Source organism: Biomphalaria glabrata, chromosome 10 (genome assembly GCF_947242115.1).
Source record: "Biomphalaria glabrata chromosome 10, xgBioGlab47.1, whole genome shotgun sequence".
Classification (NCBI taxonomy): domain Eukaryota; kingdom Metazoa; phylum Mollusca; class Gastropoda; family Planorbidae; genus Biomphalaria; species Biomphalaria glabrata.
This window is the reverse complement of record NC_074720.1, coordinates 6,961,222-6,977,192: the sequence shown is the minus strand read 5'-3', so window position 1 is coordinate 6,977,192 and position 15,971 is coordinate 6,961,222. Positions and strand designations below refer to the sequence as shown.

At 38.4% G+C, this 15,971-nt stretch overlaps 2 protein-coding genes across 2 annotated transcripts; both read right to left on the bottom strand.

Moving 5' to 3' along the window:
• Nucleotides 1-5,486: 5,486 nt before the first annotated feature.
• On the bottom strand, nucleotides 5,487-6,248 carry LOC129928747 (uncharacterized). Its single transcript, XM_056044533.1, has one exon. It carries the CDS (start codon nucleotides 6,246-6,248, stop codon nucleotides 5,487-5,489), a length of 762 nt encoding a protein of 253 aa, XP_055900508.1.
• A 6,273-nt stretch (nucleotides 6,249-12,521) lies between these two features.
• Nucleotides 12,522-15,680, bottom strand: LOC129928746 (uncharacterized). The gene is made up of 3 exons (XM_056044532.1): nucleotides 14,726-15,680; nucleotides 14,189-14,250; nucleotides 12,522-12,557 (listed from the first exon to the last, which is right to left on the bottom strand). The coding sequence occupies exons 1-3, from the start codon at nucleotides 15,678-15,680 to the stop codon at nucleotides 12,522-12,524; spliced, it is 1,053 nt and encodes a 350-aa protein (XP_055900507.1).
• Between the last annotated feature and the right edge of the window lie 291 nt (nucleotides 15,681-15,971).

Genomic DNA, 15,971 nt, shown 5'->3' with positions numbered 1-15,971 from the left:
GAGTTGCGGAAACAGCTTTCCGGAAAATTCGCCGAACGGCGCGAGAGGGTCTAAGTCAGTAAGAATAGCACATTAGGTTTTTGAAATAAAACTTTTTAATAGCAAGATAATGCACTGTAGATACCTCAGAATATGCATTTTGTTGGCTTTCAATACCAGAAATAGTGCTCGGCGGCGGTGCTTCGCCCCGCGCTGGGGGAGCGCTGCGAACTCCCCCAGACCTCCTTGCTAGCAAGGGCGGGGAGTCTACAATAAACAATAAACGTCAGAATGTAATAAAGATTAATTATGTACACACACACACATATATATATATATATATAATTTTTTTCCGCCGGGGGGGGGGGAGGTCGGGGTTTCCCCCCCCCCCCCCCCAAAACCCTCCCCGAAAAAAAATCCTGGCTACGCCCATGATATCTCGCTATGCTCGAGTATAGAAATACTCCGATAAGCGGACTGCTTTATTCGCCATCACAACTGCTGATGAGTAGAAGACTCAGGGACATCATTCCAACTGATCCCAAACTATTGAAACCATCGGTAGCTGAAAATGCAGAGACATTACTCAACGAACGACAGAGGAAAAGCAAAGTAAAATACGATTCAAAAGCAAGGTTACCTAAAGACTACTCTGTCGGGGAGAAGGTGATCGAGAGTTCGTCTAGGACAAACATGGCAGAAAGCAGTCGTCATTAAGAAGCATCCATCACCCAGATCTTACATCATAAAGACAAATGATGGGAAAAAATACAGACGAAATCAACGGTTTTTAAACAAGAGCTACGAAGAAGACATCTCTGGGTACTATGACACCGACGAAGACAATGAACAGCAAACTGTTAGAACAAAAGAAACAGACAATTATAAACCAACATCTAGAGAACTTGCTGTGCCGGTCAAGACAACCAGAAGTGGTCGAGTTGTCAAAATTCCTTGTAAATATAAGTATTAAGAACTTTAAAAGGAAGGATGTGATGATAGCTTCAAAAGGAAGGATGTGTTAATATTAGAAGATATTACGTCATTGTTTGTTGTTTATGTTTTATGCGAAAGAAAAGAATCGGACGGAAATAAAAAGTGAGTTATATATGTCTACCTTGATCAAGACAGTCTCGTTATTATCATTATTAATTAGTAACGTCTACAGTAATTTATTATTAATCTGTGAAAACAGAACAACTATTGCGGAAGTCATTAGCCTACGAGGCGGTACAGTGAGGTGTATCAATAACAAAAGGGGGATTCACAATTCATTGCAATGCCTACATCCACCCACTTATTATAAGATCAACACAAATGCGTTTAACAAGCTGTCAACAAAAGTCGCTATTACAAACACATGAAAGGATTGTATAATTACATTGATATGTGCTGGACAATGGAATCATCCACATAAAAGGAAAAAAATATAATAGAGACAAGCAGGGGGGGGGGGATAGCACGCCGGGGAGAGGGGGAAATAATTTGTATGCCAATCAGTCTACTAGAAAATCTTATTATCATCAAACCGTATCAGTTGACGGCATTTGATTGAGTTAAAAGATTTATGTTCTTTACATAAGACTTCCAAGTGGTATTGATCTCATCGAGAGGCAGAACAAAGTGCACTAGCCTTTTAAGCAGCAATCCGATCACTATTAAGATAACATTTTTTTTTCACCCAAGTGCTAGTTTTATAGCTTTTAATTAGTCCATAATATGGTTTTAGTGGTGCAAAGCGAATGAATTCGAAATTCTTGGTCTCGTTTGTTCTATTTCATGTTTATAGAGAACTCAAAGAGAACTATATTTTGATGCGAAAGTGACAGGTGGAAAAAAAGGAGTTAGGTTTTCCAAAAGGACTTAGTTCTTGTATCTTGACTTTGCTATTAGTTTTCACATTCCATATTCTAATTTAAAGATTTGGGTTTGATTTTTAGCGGCCATCGAAAGGGGAAAAGACGCTTTTAGTTTTGTGTTGTTTGTCTATCCGCCCGCCCGTCCCGTTTAGATCTCGTAAACTAGAAAAGATTGTGAAAATCCGACATCATAATATTTTAGTCCATTCAAAGAGACTTTGAGTAAGAGATTGACCCTTTACAAAACAATGAGATCAATTACATAATCATTATAAGACATCAGTTTACATTCACTTTCACATATCCCTTGGTCTGCTGGACCGTTGGGGCACCACATATGATCTGTCAACCTTCTTTCTCTATTCTTCTCTGTCATTTGCCTTTGACAGAATTTCATTCTGATATTGTTTCTGTAAATATTGAAACTTGCCTTTTTGCCTGCCTGGTTGGACCACTTCTGGGGCCGATTTAGATTATGTGTTTCCACACAAACTGTCTTTGTAACCTTGTTTTTTTTTTTACAATGATTATATCAACTCTGTTTGTCTTTCTTTCTGCCTGGTAAAATTTGAACATGTTATTTCTCCCACATCAATTCTCGGATCAAGTTGAAACTTTAAATAATTATTTATTTTTACCTAATAAAACATGAATTAATAACAACATGAACCAATAGTTCAATTAATTACTGGTAATACAAAAAGGGAAATAAATCGTACATTACTGATATATATAGCTAAATATGTGATTTTTGTCCCCTTTGATTATTTCTCCCACACCATTTCTCGGATCAACTTGATGCCTCATATCACTACCAAGGGTAGCTAACAAACATGAGAAAATGTTTAATGTAACCAATTATTCATATAATTATGGTAATTAATCTTTTTGTTTAATAACAAAAAGAGAAATAAATTATACAGTATATATAAATAAATAAATAAATATAAATAAATAAATAAATGTTATATATATATATATATATATATATATATATATATATATATATATATATATATATATATATATATATATATATATATATATATATATATTGAATGTGAAGTTCTTCCCCTTAGATGAACTTTTTAAACAAAAGTTTTAAAGTATTTTTAAATATTATAAAGTTATGTTCATACTTTAAAAAAAAATCATTCCTAGAGAAAGTGGACGAAAGTTCTTCAGCCAGCCATCTAGACATCACGGGTCAAGTAAATATCCCCCCCCCCTTTTCACCTTTTTTCAGACCTTGAGATCCATGGGGGTAAAGGATATATAGCTTTTGCTAACGGTTAACGACGGTGTCATGTGACCATCACAACGACCAATCGTTTTCGCTTTCCCAGGTATCCATTAGAAAATTCAAAATGCAATTCTTTACCGGAATGCGAACTCGAGACTCCTCGGTATTGAAGCCAAGCTCCTTACAACTCGGCCACCGCAACTCAGGTGTCACAGTAGACTACTTAGGAGACAGTAAAGCTTAGAATAAGTTCAGCAGGAATAACTTTTTAAAAATTTATGACAAAAAAAACTTTTGGCTCAGATAAAAAAACAAACAAATTAGATCTTACATGATACTAGACATGATGTTTTTTTTTTTGTAATTTTTCTACCTGTCTTTCCTTTACACCTGGAGACTTTCATCTTTGGCGGATATCTATATATAGATTTAGCTATACATATTGGTATATCCGGTGCACAGAAAATAGGATGTACTCTGAAACAGTGTGTTTAAAAAGGTATAGGATACATTTTTTGCACTTTAAGTATTGCGTTACAAAGTTTCTAAATTCTAAACCAGCGTTTTTCAGACTGTGGCAGGCGCCCCCCCCCCTCCCCCGGGACCTCCTTCCCAAGGCGACTAGTTGTCAGGAGAGAGCTCGACGCCTTTCGATTAATTTCTTAGAAGACAAAAGAATTTTGTATTTTCATTGCAGTTTTATTATAGCTATAAATTGTAGATACAATTCATGTTTGAATATTAACCAGCTAAAATGACATTATTACCAATATCTTAAACATTTAAGATATTATAAGTAAGAAATGTCGTTTCAACTTTTAAGTAAGACATTTTAGAATGTCTACTGATTTTACGACAGGCTTCTGCAACAAGATCGACTCAATTTTTTTTTCTTCTGCTAGCGTTGTTCTCTTTTACTCATCAACCTGTGCGCAAGTTTTCACAGCGCGACGCCATGATGCTCTGTCATGTGACTCTGTCTCCCAGGTGGCTGGGTCTATGCTGAACGCCTTCAGAGAAGCTTTGAGGGTGTCCCTGAAGCGCTTTCTTTGACCACCCTGCGAGCGCTTTCCTTCGCTTAGTTGGCCATACAAGAGTCGTTTAGGGATGCGGTGGTCTTCCATTCTGCAAACGTGTCCTGCCCATCGCAGCTGGGACTGCATCAGGATTGTGTGGATGCTTTGCAGACCCGCTCTTCGAAGGACTTCAGTATCTGGTATTTAGTCTTGCCATGGGGATAGCAGGTATCTGTGAGCAGGTTTCCGTCTGACTTTTTAGAAGCTATTTAAAAAAATTACTCGAGTTTAAATTTTAACTCGACGTTTCTAGCCTCCATTATAGAAGACCGACGCATTTGCCACTTAGCTATTCAAGTAGTTATAAATTTAGAAGGTCTTATGGATGGTTTTCTTTTGTTACGTTCACATTTTTAGCGAATGGCCTAATTTTCTACACAAAGGCTTATCTTTTTCCTTAGCTTATTCCATTTTTTACATAAAACAAAATTAATTCATTAGGAATAATCAATTAGCTTTTCGGTTAATGTTTTGATCGAATCATGTGTTGTCATCGACAATGAATAATTGTGCAAAGTTTCAATTTGATCCAAGTACGGGAAGCGAGAGCAATAACGTGTACAAGACTCCAACCAGGCAGACAGTGTGAGCTTATATAAGCTTTGTGAAAATCAATACTAAAATATAAAGGTTTCCGATTTTTTAAATATATATAATAATATGTTACTAAATAAAATAAAAAACAAAATGTGTGAATAGTTCAGTTTAAAAAAACAAAATGTGTGAATAGTTCAGTTTAAAAAATAAAATGTGTGAATAGTTCAGTTTAAAAAAAGAATTGTTGGTATAACGAAGAGTGATAATGTCATTAAAAGATTAAAAACACGAAAGAAAAGCTCTGTTGAAGTTAATTAATATCTCGCTTTTATGGATTTTTACGAAAGTTTTTTTTTAATATTGATTTTACGTTTGTTACTTTGAGAAAAAATGTGTCACGCGGGCCAGGCGTTACATCATGTGGCTTCCCATCTCTCCCCCCCACCTCTGCCTACTTTTGTTTTAGCTTTCCTCCCGTTCCTTAGTTCTGTACCTCCCATTACCTGTTCTCTCGTTAGTGAGGTTACAATTTGAGTGAGTGTGTGGGGCCGTGGGGAGAGTTTGTAGTGTGTGTGTGTGTGTGGGGGGGTCTGAGTGACAGAGTGCAGGAATTCAAAGACATCCCAGAGAATGATACACGACGCACTAATTACTTTTTTTTTTTTTGGGTGGCAATACAACTTTCAATGGTCGTGTATTTCTGCATTACGTTCAGTGTTCTCTGTGTTAAGCAGCTGTTAAAAGAGTCCTGAATGTAAATGTCTCTATTCTCACTTTTTGGTCATTTCTCTTTTAGGTCTTTACAATGGTCAACGTTTGTCTTGTTAATTTCACAGATAAATGTGTGTTTGAGTCTATGTTGATTATGTCTATGTTGATTATGTCTATGTTCATTATGTCTATGTTCATTGTGTCTATGTTCATTATGTCTATGTTCATTATGTCCATGTTCATTATGTCCATGTTCATTGTGTTTATGTTCATTGTGTCTATGTTCATTGTGTCTATGTTCATTATGTCTATGTTCATTGTGTCTATGTTTATTATGTCTATGTTCATTATGTCTATGTTCATTATGTCCATGTTCATTATGTCTATGTTCATTGTGTTTATGTTCATTGTGTCTATGTTCATTATGTCTATGTTCATTGTGTCTATGTTTATTATGTCTATGTTCATTATGTCTATGTTCATTATGTCCATGTTCATTATGTCTATGTTCATTGTGTCTATGTCCATTGTGTCTATGTTCATTGTGTCTATGTCCATTGTGTCTATGTTCATTATGTCTATGTTCATTATGTCTATGTTCATTATGTCTATGTTCATTATGTCTATGTTCATTGTGTCTATGTTCATTATCTCTATGTTCATTATGTCTATGTTCATTATGTCCATGTTCATTATGTCTATGTTCATTGTGTCTATGTTCATTATCTCTATGTTCATTATGTCTATGTTCATTATGTCCATGTTCATTATGTCTATGTTCATTGTGTCTATGTTCATTGTGTCTATGTTCATTATGTCTATGTTCATTATGTCTATGTTCATTATGTCAATGACTTTACCTTTTTTTGTTACCTTTTTTTTTTTTTTTACCTATCCCTTAGTCTGTTGATCGTTGGGGCACCAAGCAAGATTTGTCGACCGTCTTTCTCCATTCCTCTTTGTCTTTTTGCCTTAGTTAAAACCTCTTTCAATGGCAGGCTCGTCCATTCTTTTATGTTGTCATCCCATCGCTTTCTCTGTCTTTCTCTTCTTCTCTTTCCCGGTACTGTGTCTGTTTCCTGAAGGAAGGTCTTTGCCCCGAAAACCTTATAAAATGGCTATAGATTTTTAGCTTGCGTTTGTTTACGACAGTTAGCAGATCATCGACAATTACCGACAGTTAATTTTATTTCTACAAGAACCATGGACTCGAAGACAAGCTATATTATTATTATGTGGGCAAGAATGTCTCTCCAGAATTGGGCGCTGCAGACTCAAGAAGAAATGATTTACGAGATGGATGCAAGTCGTTGTAGATGGCCGTCAATTCTACTTCAACTAGTTTATGCTAAACCTATAACTGGCTTTGGGACAAATACATTTCCGAGAGGCATTTGAGTTGTGTGTCTTGTTAGTTATAATAAACTAGATGGCTCCATCAACAACACTATAAGCTGGATACTTGAAAGAGGTCTTTATACACACTAACATACCACAACGTAAAACAATACATTAGAATAGTAACTACCCCTGCCAAGGGGAGTAATTTTAAAGTACGAAACAAAGTGTGAATCAATATTGTTGTTGTGCTCATTGTAACTGTTACAGCAGGATCCGGACTTAATGACTCTATATGTGAACGCTACTTTGTGGGCTACAATTTGTTTCCTTTTTTTTTCCCATTTGTTATTTGAATATTGTAAAATAGGTATAGAGTATCTTGTCTAATAATAAATTTTGTTGTTTTGTTGTTGTTTTGTTGTAATTGTGTTGTTTTGTTGATGTACGTGTATTGTTGGGACGTCCCTTTAAAATTGAAGATTATTACGTCCTAGCCCACATGGACGTCTAGAGATGATGTCAGTCAGGGTTCGAACACAAGACCATCGTGGCCACAGTCCAAGGTGCAAACCTCAAGACTACTAAGTTTAACATCAGAGTATTGCTTAGGAAACATTTACGGGGAGTGCCTTTTCGCGCGAGGAGCAAACATGGCCCGGCCGGGCAACAATGCGCTTCGGACTGTCTTCACCATGGTCCCGAGATCAAAGCCTGGCCACTTCTCATCCTCATGCCGTCTTGCAGGAGGTTTGGATTAGGATGTAACAGCATTCATTTTGAAGGAATACCCGAAACTTGTTATTTTTTTTAATACTGCCTGTTCATACAGCATTAGCGGTTTGAGTATTATTCAAATTATTATTAAGTTAAAAAGATTTTCTTTCAATTTTATTTAAATAACTTAAATTTAAATTATTACGAAAAGTAGTACAGATAAATGACTTTGCATGTTTTTATTTTTTATCCGTGAAATACAGGCTACCAACAATAATGATGTCCATCTCAAATACGGGTTACATCGCTTGTCAATTATCTAACGGTCATTATTATTTTGTTCGTAACGACGTTATCTCATTTAACAGACATATTCTTATCAGATTTCTATTTTTTCTATTGTGTGTGTGTGGGGGGGGGGGGGAAGGGGGGGGATTGAAGAATTTTGTATCGTGAGATTATATCGTAAATCTTACGAGCGACACACAAACTTCCGGTCTGGCGGAAATAGGTTATTTCGGTATTTCGCTTGGGAGGTCTGCCAACTACGGGATCGGGTTACCAGGTCTAAACACTTTGATGTGATACAGTTGTGCTCGAAGAGAGAAAAAAGAACTGGATGAAGATGACATGAATCTCTTCCATTGCCCAATTCTATGATGCTTTTGGTGATATTATTGTTGTTGACCTGACATGATCTTACAAGATAGTAGAATTCTTTTTTTGAATTTGATGCATTTCCAGTAATGCCACTTTTAGACTAATTGCATTACATCTTTTGTTGGGTCGGCGACACCAAAAAAATTCCTATCGCTCATTTACATCATACGTGTCATATTGTTGATTAACATCTCACTTGTCATACTGCTGATTAACATCAAGCATGTCGGATTGTTCAATGACATCACACATATCTTATTGTTTATTGATATCTCACATGTCATATTGTTCATTGAATCCCAGTTCTCATATTGTTCAGTGACATCTAAATGTCCTAATATTCTGGAGGGGGGGGGGATGTCCTTTCATTCTTTAAAGTGCCATCCTAATTGTCAAATCAGACATTTCTTTTCAACACACAAGTTTTTTCTACTCTCTCTTTTCTAATCTCTCTCTCTCGCTCTCTCTCTCTCTTTTTTCTTAATCTCTATCTCTTTATTTTCTAATCTCTCTCTCTTTTCTAATCTCTATCTCTTTCTTTTCTAATCTCTCTCTTTCGTTTCTAATCTCTCTTATAATATCTCTTTACTAACCCTTCTCTTTCTATTTTTATCTCTCTCTTCTTATCTCTCTCTCTTTTCTAAACTCTGTCTCTGTCGCTTGTACTTAGTTTTAACTACTCCCTTCTCCCTGTGTGACTATCAGATGGTCCTTCAATGTTCACTCTCGCGAATGTTCAATTTTCTTAGTGAACTCTTTCATTGGTCTTTTTTTTTGTTTTTGTCTTTAAAACTGTTTTTGTTTCTTTTCATCTCTTCTCAATTTTTTTTTATAACATTCTTTCATTCCCTTTTTTATTTCTTTTTCCCTCAACCTACTATCTCTCCCCCCCCCCACCTTTCTCTTTCTCTCTATTTCTAAAGGACCTTTTTTTTTTCTTACTATCTCCATATTTCTTTCTCTCTACAGAAATGGCTATCGACAGGCAGTTGTATTAACTCTCTCTATCTCCGGTTCCAAAAGCTCCCAATCTCTATAGGTTAATATTGCGTCGCCTCTTATTGATCCTATACGATACCCCATCAGACATCTCACGGAGAAGATCAGAAGATCTTGTAATATATAGATTTTCTATGAACTCCTTTTTTTAATTAATTAATAAAAAAAATCTATTTTCCGTTAAATAGGCCGAGCTCTTATCCAGATCATGACTTCACGTGAACAAGATTTCAAAAACAATAGTGCGTGGTGGTTGAGGGATAGGGCGCTTGGCTTCCGAACCAAGAGGTCCGAGGCTCAAATCTGGTTTTTTTTAATTTCGGGATTTCTAGGACGCCCCTGAGTCCACCCAAGTCTAATGGGCACCTGACACAAGGGAAAAGTAAAGGCGGTGGTTGAGGGATAGAGCGCTTGGCTTCCGAACCAAGAGGTCCGAGGCTCAAATCTGGTTTTTTTTAATTTCGGGATTTCTAGGACGCCCCTGAGTCCACCCAAGTCTAATGGGCGCCTGACACAAGGGAAAAGTAAAGGCGGTTGGTTGTTGTGCTGGCTACATTACATCCTTTTTCAGCGTCGGCTTTACATCGTCTGCCAAATAGATCGCAAGGTCTGGAAAGTGTACTTTTAGGTAAAAGCCTTTTTTTAAAAACGTAGGTTGCATGGGATTGAATTACCAATTAACGTAAGGTCAAGGTTGTCCAATTTCCGAGAATGGCGCGCAAATAGTTTTTTGTTTGATTAGGGAGCATTCTGTTGTTGTTGGTTAGCCTAGAATGATGAGATTCCAAAATGGAAGTGTTGCTTTAACGACATATAATTGCTGACTGCGCTGTGTCTATTTTGAGGTTATGCGGCCCGTATGAGTGTAGGTAAGTGATTCCCCACCCCCCTCAAGAACGAAGAACATTGGACTTCAACGGCCTAGACGTTTAACAGGCTTAGACTTTTAATAATAATAATAATAAAATTCCTCAGTGGAAACTGATAAAGTGACTACAATGAATTTTGCTTCTCTTTAACGAAACTCGACCCTGTTAGCCAGTTAGTTTGTAAAATAATAATAATAATCTTTTTTATTCGTGAGGAATTTTTTTTTACAATTGTGCATTACAAAAAATAGTAGATAAGCATTTGTACAATGGCACACCCCAGTTTCTCTTTAACTCTTTCTCTCCTAACTGACGATACCAGCGTTGATTCCACCAGAATGTGGTAAATAATTACGGAGAGAAAGAGTTAATACAAAGTTGTAAAAATGGGCCGGTTAAACCTCAAGGCCGGTCAAGCCATTGGGACAGTGAAGCCTCAGGCAGGTCAAACAAATTGACACACAAACTCTTTTGCTCCTTTGCCAATGAAATTGTTGAACAAAATATAACGAACTAACTGTTTTACATTTCGCATGTAATATTAAGGATGATGAAAAATCAGAAGTAAGTCACCCCTGTAACAATGTGGTTGATAGCTTCGAGCTCTTAATTAATCATGGCTAATGTAAGAAAAAAATGTGCATCTGTGTGTGTGACTGTGTATATCTGTGTGCGTGACTGTGTATATCTGTGAGTGTGACTGTGTATATCTGTGTGCGTGACTGTGTATATCTGTGAGTGTGACTGTGTATATCTGTGAGTGTGACTATGTATATCTGTGAGTGTGACTGTGTATATCTGTGAGTGTGACTGTGTATATCTGTGTGTGTGACTGTGTATCTATGTGCGTTTGTGTGTGTGTGTGTACATTTGTGTGTGTGTGATTGTGTATATTTGTGTGTGGCACTGTATATGTGTGTGTATATGAGTGTGTCTATTTGTGTATCTGACTGTATGTGTAACTATGTGAATCTATGTGTGTAAAAGTGTTCATTTGTATATATGAATGTGTGGATCTTTGTGTGTGCCTGTGTGTCACAGTGTGTACTTTTGTGTGTGTGTGTGTATTTTTGCGTTTATGAGTAAATATCGTACTATTATCTGTGTGTATCAGTGTGTGTGTGTGTGTGATACTAAAATATAAATTTTCTGCACTGGTGTTGCACTAAGCTTGTCATTTGCTCCAAGTGCTCGTCAACTGACAAGGGGACATTACAAGACTTTTGCTTTCATGTCTTCTCTCTGCTTTTCGTGCGGCTACTACGTTAGAGAGATCTGTAAAAGAAGGTTTACTCTCAGGCTGTAGCAGCAAAAAAGAAATTTTTTTTCCTGGCCACAAACAGTAGATTTGTAAATTTCACAGACTTTGACCTTAGAAATGAGCTAGAATAAAGACTTCTTAAGTTTGCACTGACCATATCGTGTACACACAGCTACTCTGCCAACAAGTTTGACCATATCGTGTACACACAGCTACTCTACCAACAAGTTTGACCATATCGTTTACACACAGCTACTCTGCCAACAAGTTTGACCATATCGTGTACACACAGCTACACCATCAACAAATATATGTGTGAGCCCCGCCGCAGAGCACTATTTCTGGTATTGAAAGCCAACAAAATGCATATTCTGAGGTATCTACAGTGCATTATCTTGCTATTAAAAAGTTTTATTTCAAAAACCTAATGTGCTATTCTTACTGACTTAGACCCTCTCGCGCCGTTCGGCGCATTTTCCGGCAAGCCGTTTCCGCAACTCTTATTTTGCGTAATTCATTTTGTCGGAGAACATGTCCCACAAAACCAATTAACCAATTAGCTAATTAATTATTGATGATTAATCATTTAGTTTCATATAATAATAAAAAAAAACAAATAAAAGGAATAAATGCTACTTTATGAGAGATATGGATATGGATGTATGTATGGATTTAACCCCTTCGTTAAGTTTTGATACTCTTTTGTCCCACTTCCCATTCTCGGATCATAATTATTCATAGACGATGACAATATACGAATTATTTTTTTTTTAATTTATCAATTAGTTAATCAATTAATTTTGTTTTATATATCAGAAGGGGTGTTAAACCCTGCCATTTTCAAATAAATTGCAGTAACTAGCGGTTCTTTCACTCAGATAAGCTTTGTTTTTTTAAATGTAATACAAAGTTTATATCAACTCAATCCGCATGTCTGTCTGGTGTACATTGTTTCTGCAGCTTCTCATTTACAGATCAAGCTGAACTATTGTACAATAATTCATTGTTCTTTCTCTACAATTTTCACTTAAATTAAAAAAAAACAACAATTTATTATTATTATTAGTGGTAACTAATTATATGTGTTTAATATCGAAAAAAGAAAACAACTTATACAGTATTTGAAAACTTGGCTATAATTGTGCAGTTTCTTATATAAGAGTTGTTGCTTATATAAAAGTATTCTTACAACATATCGCTTGTTTCTGCGCCCAACTTACGCTATCCTTTCGATCTAAGGGAAGTAATCTGTTTGCAGTCTTTCAGTCCTGCTCAAACTCCATGAAACAGAGCTCGGTGGTCCAACATCTGTAAATAAAGAAGTGGCACATAAAATACCAGTGTGTCAAAAGGATTGAACAAGTGTGATGAATGCTGGGCAATTAAAAAAAAACAACAAACAAGCTGTCTAGATTCTTTCCCGCCTATGCTATTTTTTTTTTTACACCACCGTTGTAAGAGCAAGTCAGCTTGGCGGGAGAATATTTACATCTGAGACTTACATTTTCAAAGCTCTAGTTTGCCTTATATGATGTGTTTATGTACTGCATGAAATATTAAGGGAGAGAATCCCCAAAACATTTTCAATCATACTTCTAGCTTTACTGTAAGTAATCTTCTCTTGCTGCCCTATTGTTGTTTACTGGGTAGAATGCAGTGTTTCTCAAATTACTGCGGCTGTAAGTAATCTTCTCTTGCTGCTCTAGTGCTGTTTACTGGGTAGAATGCAGTGTTTCTCAAATTACTGCGGCTGTAAGTAATCTTCTCTTGCTGCCCTAGTTGCTGTTTACTGGGTAGAATGCAGTGTTTCTCAAATTACTGCGGCTGTAAGTAATCTTCTCTTGCTGCCCTAGTTGCTGTTTACTGGGTAGAATGCAGTGTTTCTCAAATTACTGCGGCTGTAAGTAATCTTCTCTTGCTGCCCTAGTTGCTGTTTACTGGGTAGAATGCAGTGTTTCTCAAATTACTGCGGCTGTAAGTAATCTTCTCTTGCTGCTCTAGTTGCTGTTTACTGAGTAGAATGCAGTGTTTCTCAAATTACTGCGGCTGTAAGTAATCATTTCTTGCAGCCCTAGTGCTGGTTACTGGGTAGAATGCAGTGTTTCTAATTCAATTACTTTTGACGCCCTTCTAGACCAAAACAAAAACGGTCGCGCCCCCTCTTTTCCACCATGGAGGCGTATATGGTAACCCAGAGTAGGGATGTTTCTGGGGACGTTTTCCTTCACTACTGCAGAAATGCATTCTCCCGGCGTCTAGAGAGCACCATTAATCCTGATACAAAATAAATGAGGTCAAATTAAAGTCTAACAAAAGAAGGCCCAAGTCTTGATAACTCTTGATCATCGAATGATTATTTTCCTGTTAAGCGACACATCCTTTTGCAGGTATGGTTTTGTCAAGCTAAATAAGAACGATGGTATGACTTTCCTGAGAATTCGACCGTTCTGAACCCGGAAAGACGTGTAGAATCGAGAAGACGTTTCTGTCGAAAACAGAATATATTTTTAAAGGTCTTATATTCAATGTTTATTTCAAACATCTCTTAAATTGATTAAAAGTTCTTTTGGATTTGTCATTTTCACTTATATTCAAATAAGGATTTATATTTACTGTGCAAATTCAAAGGTATTTTGTATTTAATAAAATAAATCAAACGCGCCAACAGTTTGAGAACCACTGCCGGTAGAGCTTCGTGACACTACCTCTAAAATCAACAGCATCTGTTAATGATATAACACAATCACTCACTCCGGCACAGATAGCGCAATGTCTTGCTGTAGACCTAGCCTCACCTGTGGTAAATAAAAGTGAATGTGGGTGGGCGTTGTGCTTGTCACATAACACCCTAGTACACATTGAAATTAGCCTCAACTAAACCTGATGACTTCATGTCTTTTGTTCTTTGCTGTTAGTGGTGCTCTTATCTATGAACTGACTTGATAGCTTGCAGAGACGGCGTTACGGGTGGCGAGTGGGATAATCGCCCCAGGATCAGGGCCTGAGGGGATAAAGAGAATCTTTTGTCACCTTCAGCTCATTCTTGGTCCGTTCCGCTTACTGCTAAGTCCTCCACTGTAGCTTGGCTTTATAGATTACACATGAGCTTTATGTATTTGACTATAACAATTAATCTAATGTCTTCGATTCCGAAGATTAAAGATGAGTCAAGTGTTTCATATGACTACGCAAGCTCAGTTGCGACCTACATATTTTCCTGCATCTCTTGTAGACAAAGCCGTTATCCGCCGGCGGTTTATTTAAGTTTATTTAAGTCTTCTGCGAATGTCTTCAATACTGGCTTTTCTTTGAGTCTCAAACGTGTGTCCCGCAACTTTTGTGAGAGCTCTCCAACTGTCTCTTTCAGAGGCCATCTGCTACCAGCTACATTCCTCTATGCCAGTGGGGGCGAAATGACGCCTGAGTTATAGCGCTTGCGGAGGTACCTCTGTTACGCCGTCCTCCTTTAAGCTCGCCAAAGAAGATCGCCTTTGACATTCGGTCGTCTCCCATGCTGGATGCGTCTCCCATGCTGGATGCGTCTCCCATGCTGGATGCGTCTTCCATGCTGGATGCGTCTTCCATGCTGGATGCGTCTCCCATGCTGGATGCGTCTCCAATGCTGAATGCGTCTTCCATGCTGGATGCGTCTCCCATGCTGGATGCGTCTCCCATGCTGGATGCGTCTTCCATGCTGGATGCGTCTTCCATGCTGGATGCGTCTCCCATGCTGGATGCGTCTCCCATGCTGGATGCGTCTCCCATGCTGGATGCGTCTCCCATGCTGGATGCGTCTCCCATGCTGGATGCGTCTCCCATGCTGGATGCGTCTTCCATGCTGGATGCGTCTCCCATGCTGGATGCGTCTCCCATGCTGGATGCGTCTTCCATGCTGGATGCGTCTCCCATGCTGGATGCGTCTCCCATGCTGGATGCGTCTCCCATGCTGGATGCGTCTCCCATGCTGGATGCGTCTCCCATGCTGGATGCGTCTCCCATGCTGGATGCGTCTCCCATGCTGGATGCGTCTTCCATGCTGGATGCGTCTCCCATGCTGGATGCGTCTCCCATGCTGGATGCGTCTCCCATGCTGGATGCGTCTCCCATGCTGGATGCGTCTCCCATGCTGGATGCGTCTCCCATGCTGGATGCGTCTTCCATGCTGGATGCGTCTCCCATGCTGGATGCGTCTCCCATGCTGGATGCGTCTCCCATGCTGGATGCGTCTCCCATGCTGGATGCGTCTCCCATGCTGGATGCGTCTTCCATGCTGGATGCGTCTCCCATGCTGGATGCGTCTCCCATGCTGGATGCGTCTCCCATGCTGGATGCGTCTCCCATGCTGGATGCGTCTCCCATGCTGGATGCGTCTCCCATGCTGGATGCGTCTCCCATGCTGGATGCGTCTCCCATGCTGGATGCGTCTCCCATGCCTGACCCAGCGCTGCTATCGAACGGTAATTAGTGATTCTACACCAGCCTCCAGCAGAATATAGTTATTTGTAATGTATGCCCAGCGTATGCCCATATGGAGCGAAGGCACATTTGATGGAAGCGTTCGAGGAGCCTTAAATGCCTTCGATAGAAAAATCCAGGTCTCGGAGCCATACAAAAGTGTGGTGAGAACCCCTGCTTTATAAACATGTTTACGTTTATAGCAATTAACCAACGCACGCGATAAAGAAAGACCGAAATGAATTGCCTAAAAACTGAATTGTGAGA

Bases quoted from the DNA above. Each gene is read 5' to 3' on its own strand.
- LOC129928746 (XM_056044532.1), bottom strand. From the start codon at position 15,680: ATGGGAGACGCATCCAGCATGGGAGACGCATCCAGCATGGGAGACGCA. The intron at 14,251-14,725 runs GCGAGCTTAAAG...TTATCCCCTCAG, and splicing joins GTCAAAGGCGATCTTCTTTG to GCCCTGATCCTGGGGCGATT. The intron at 12,558-14,188 runs GTCAGTTCATAG...CTTTATTTACAG, and splicing joins CCGTCTCTGCAAGCTATCAA to ATGTTGGACCACCGAGCTCT.
- LOC129928747 (XM_056044533.1), bottom strand. From the start codon at position 6,248: ATGAACATAGACATAATGAACATAGACATAATGAACATAGACACAATG.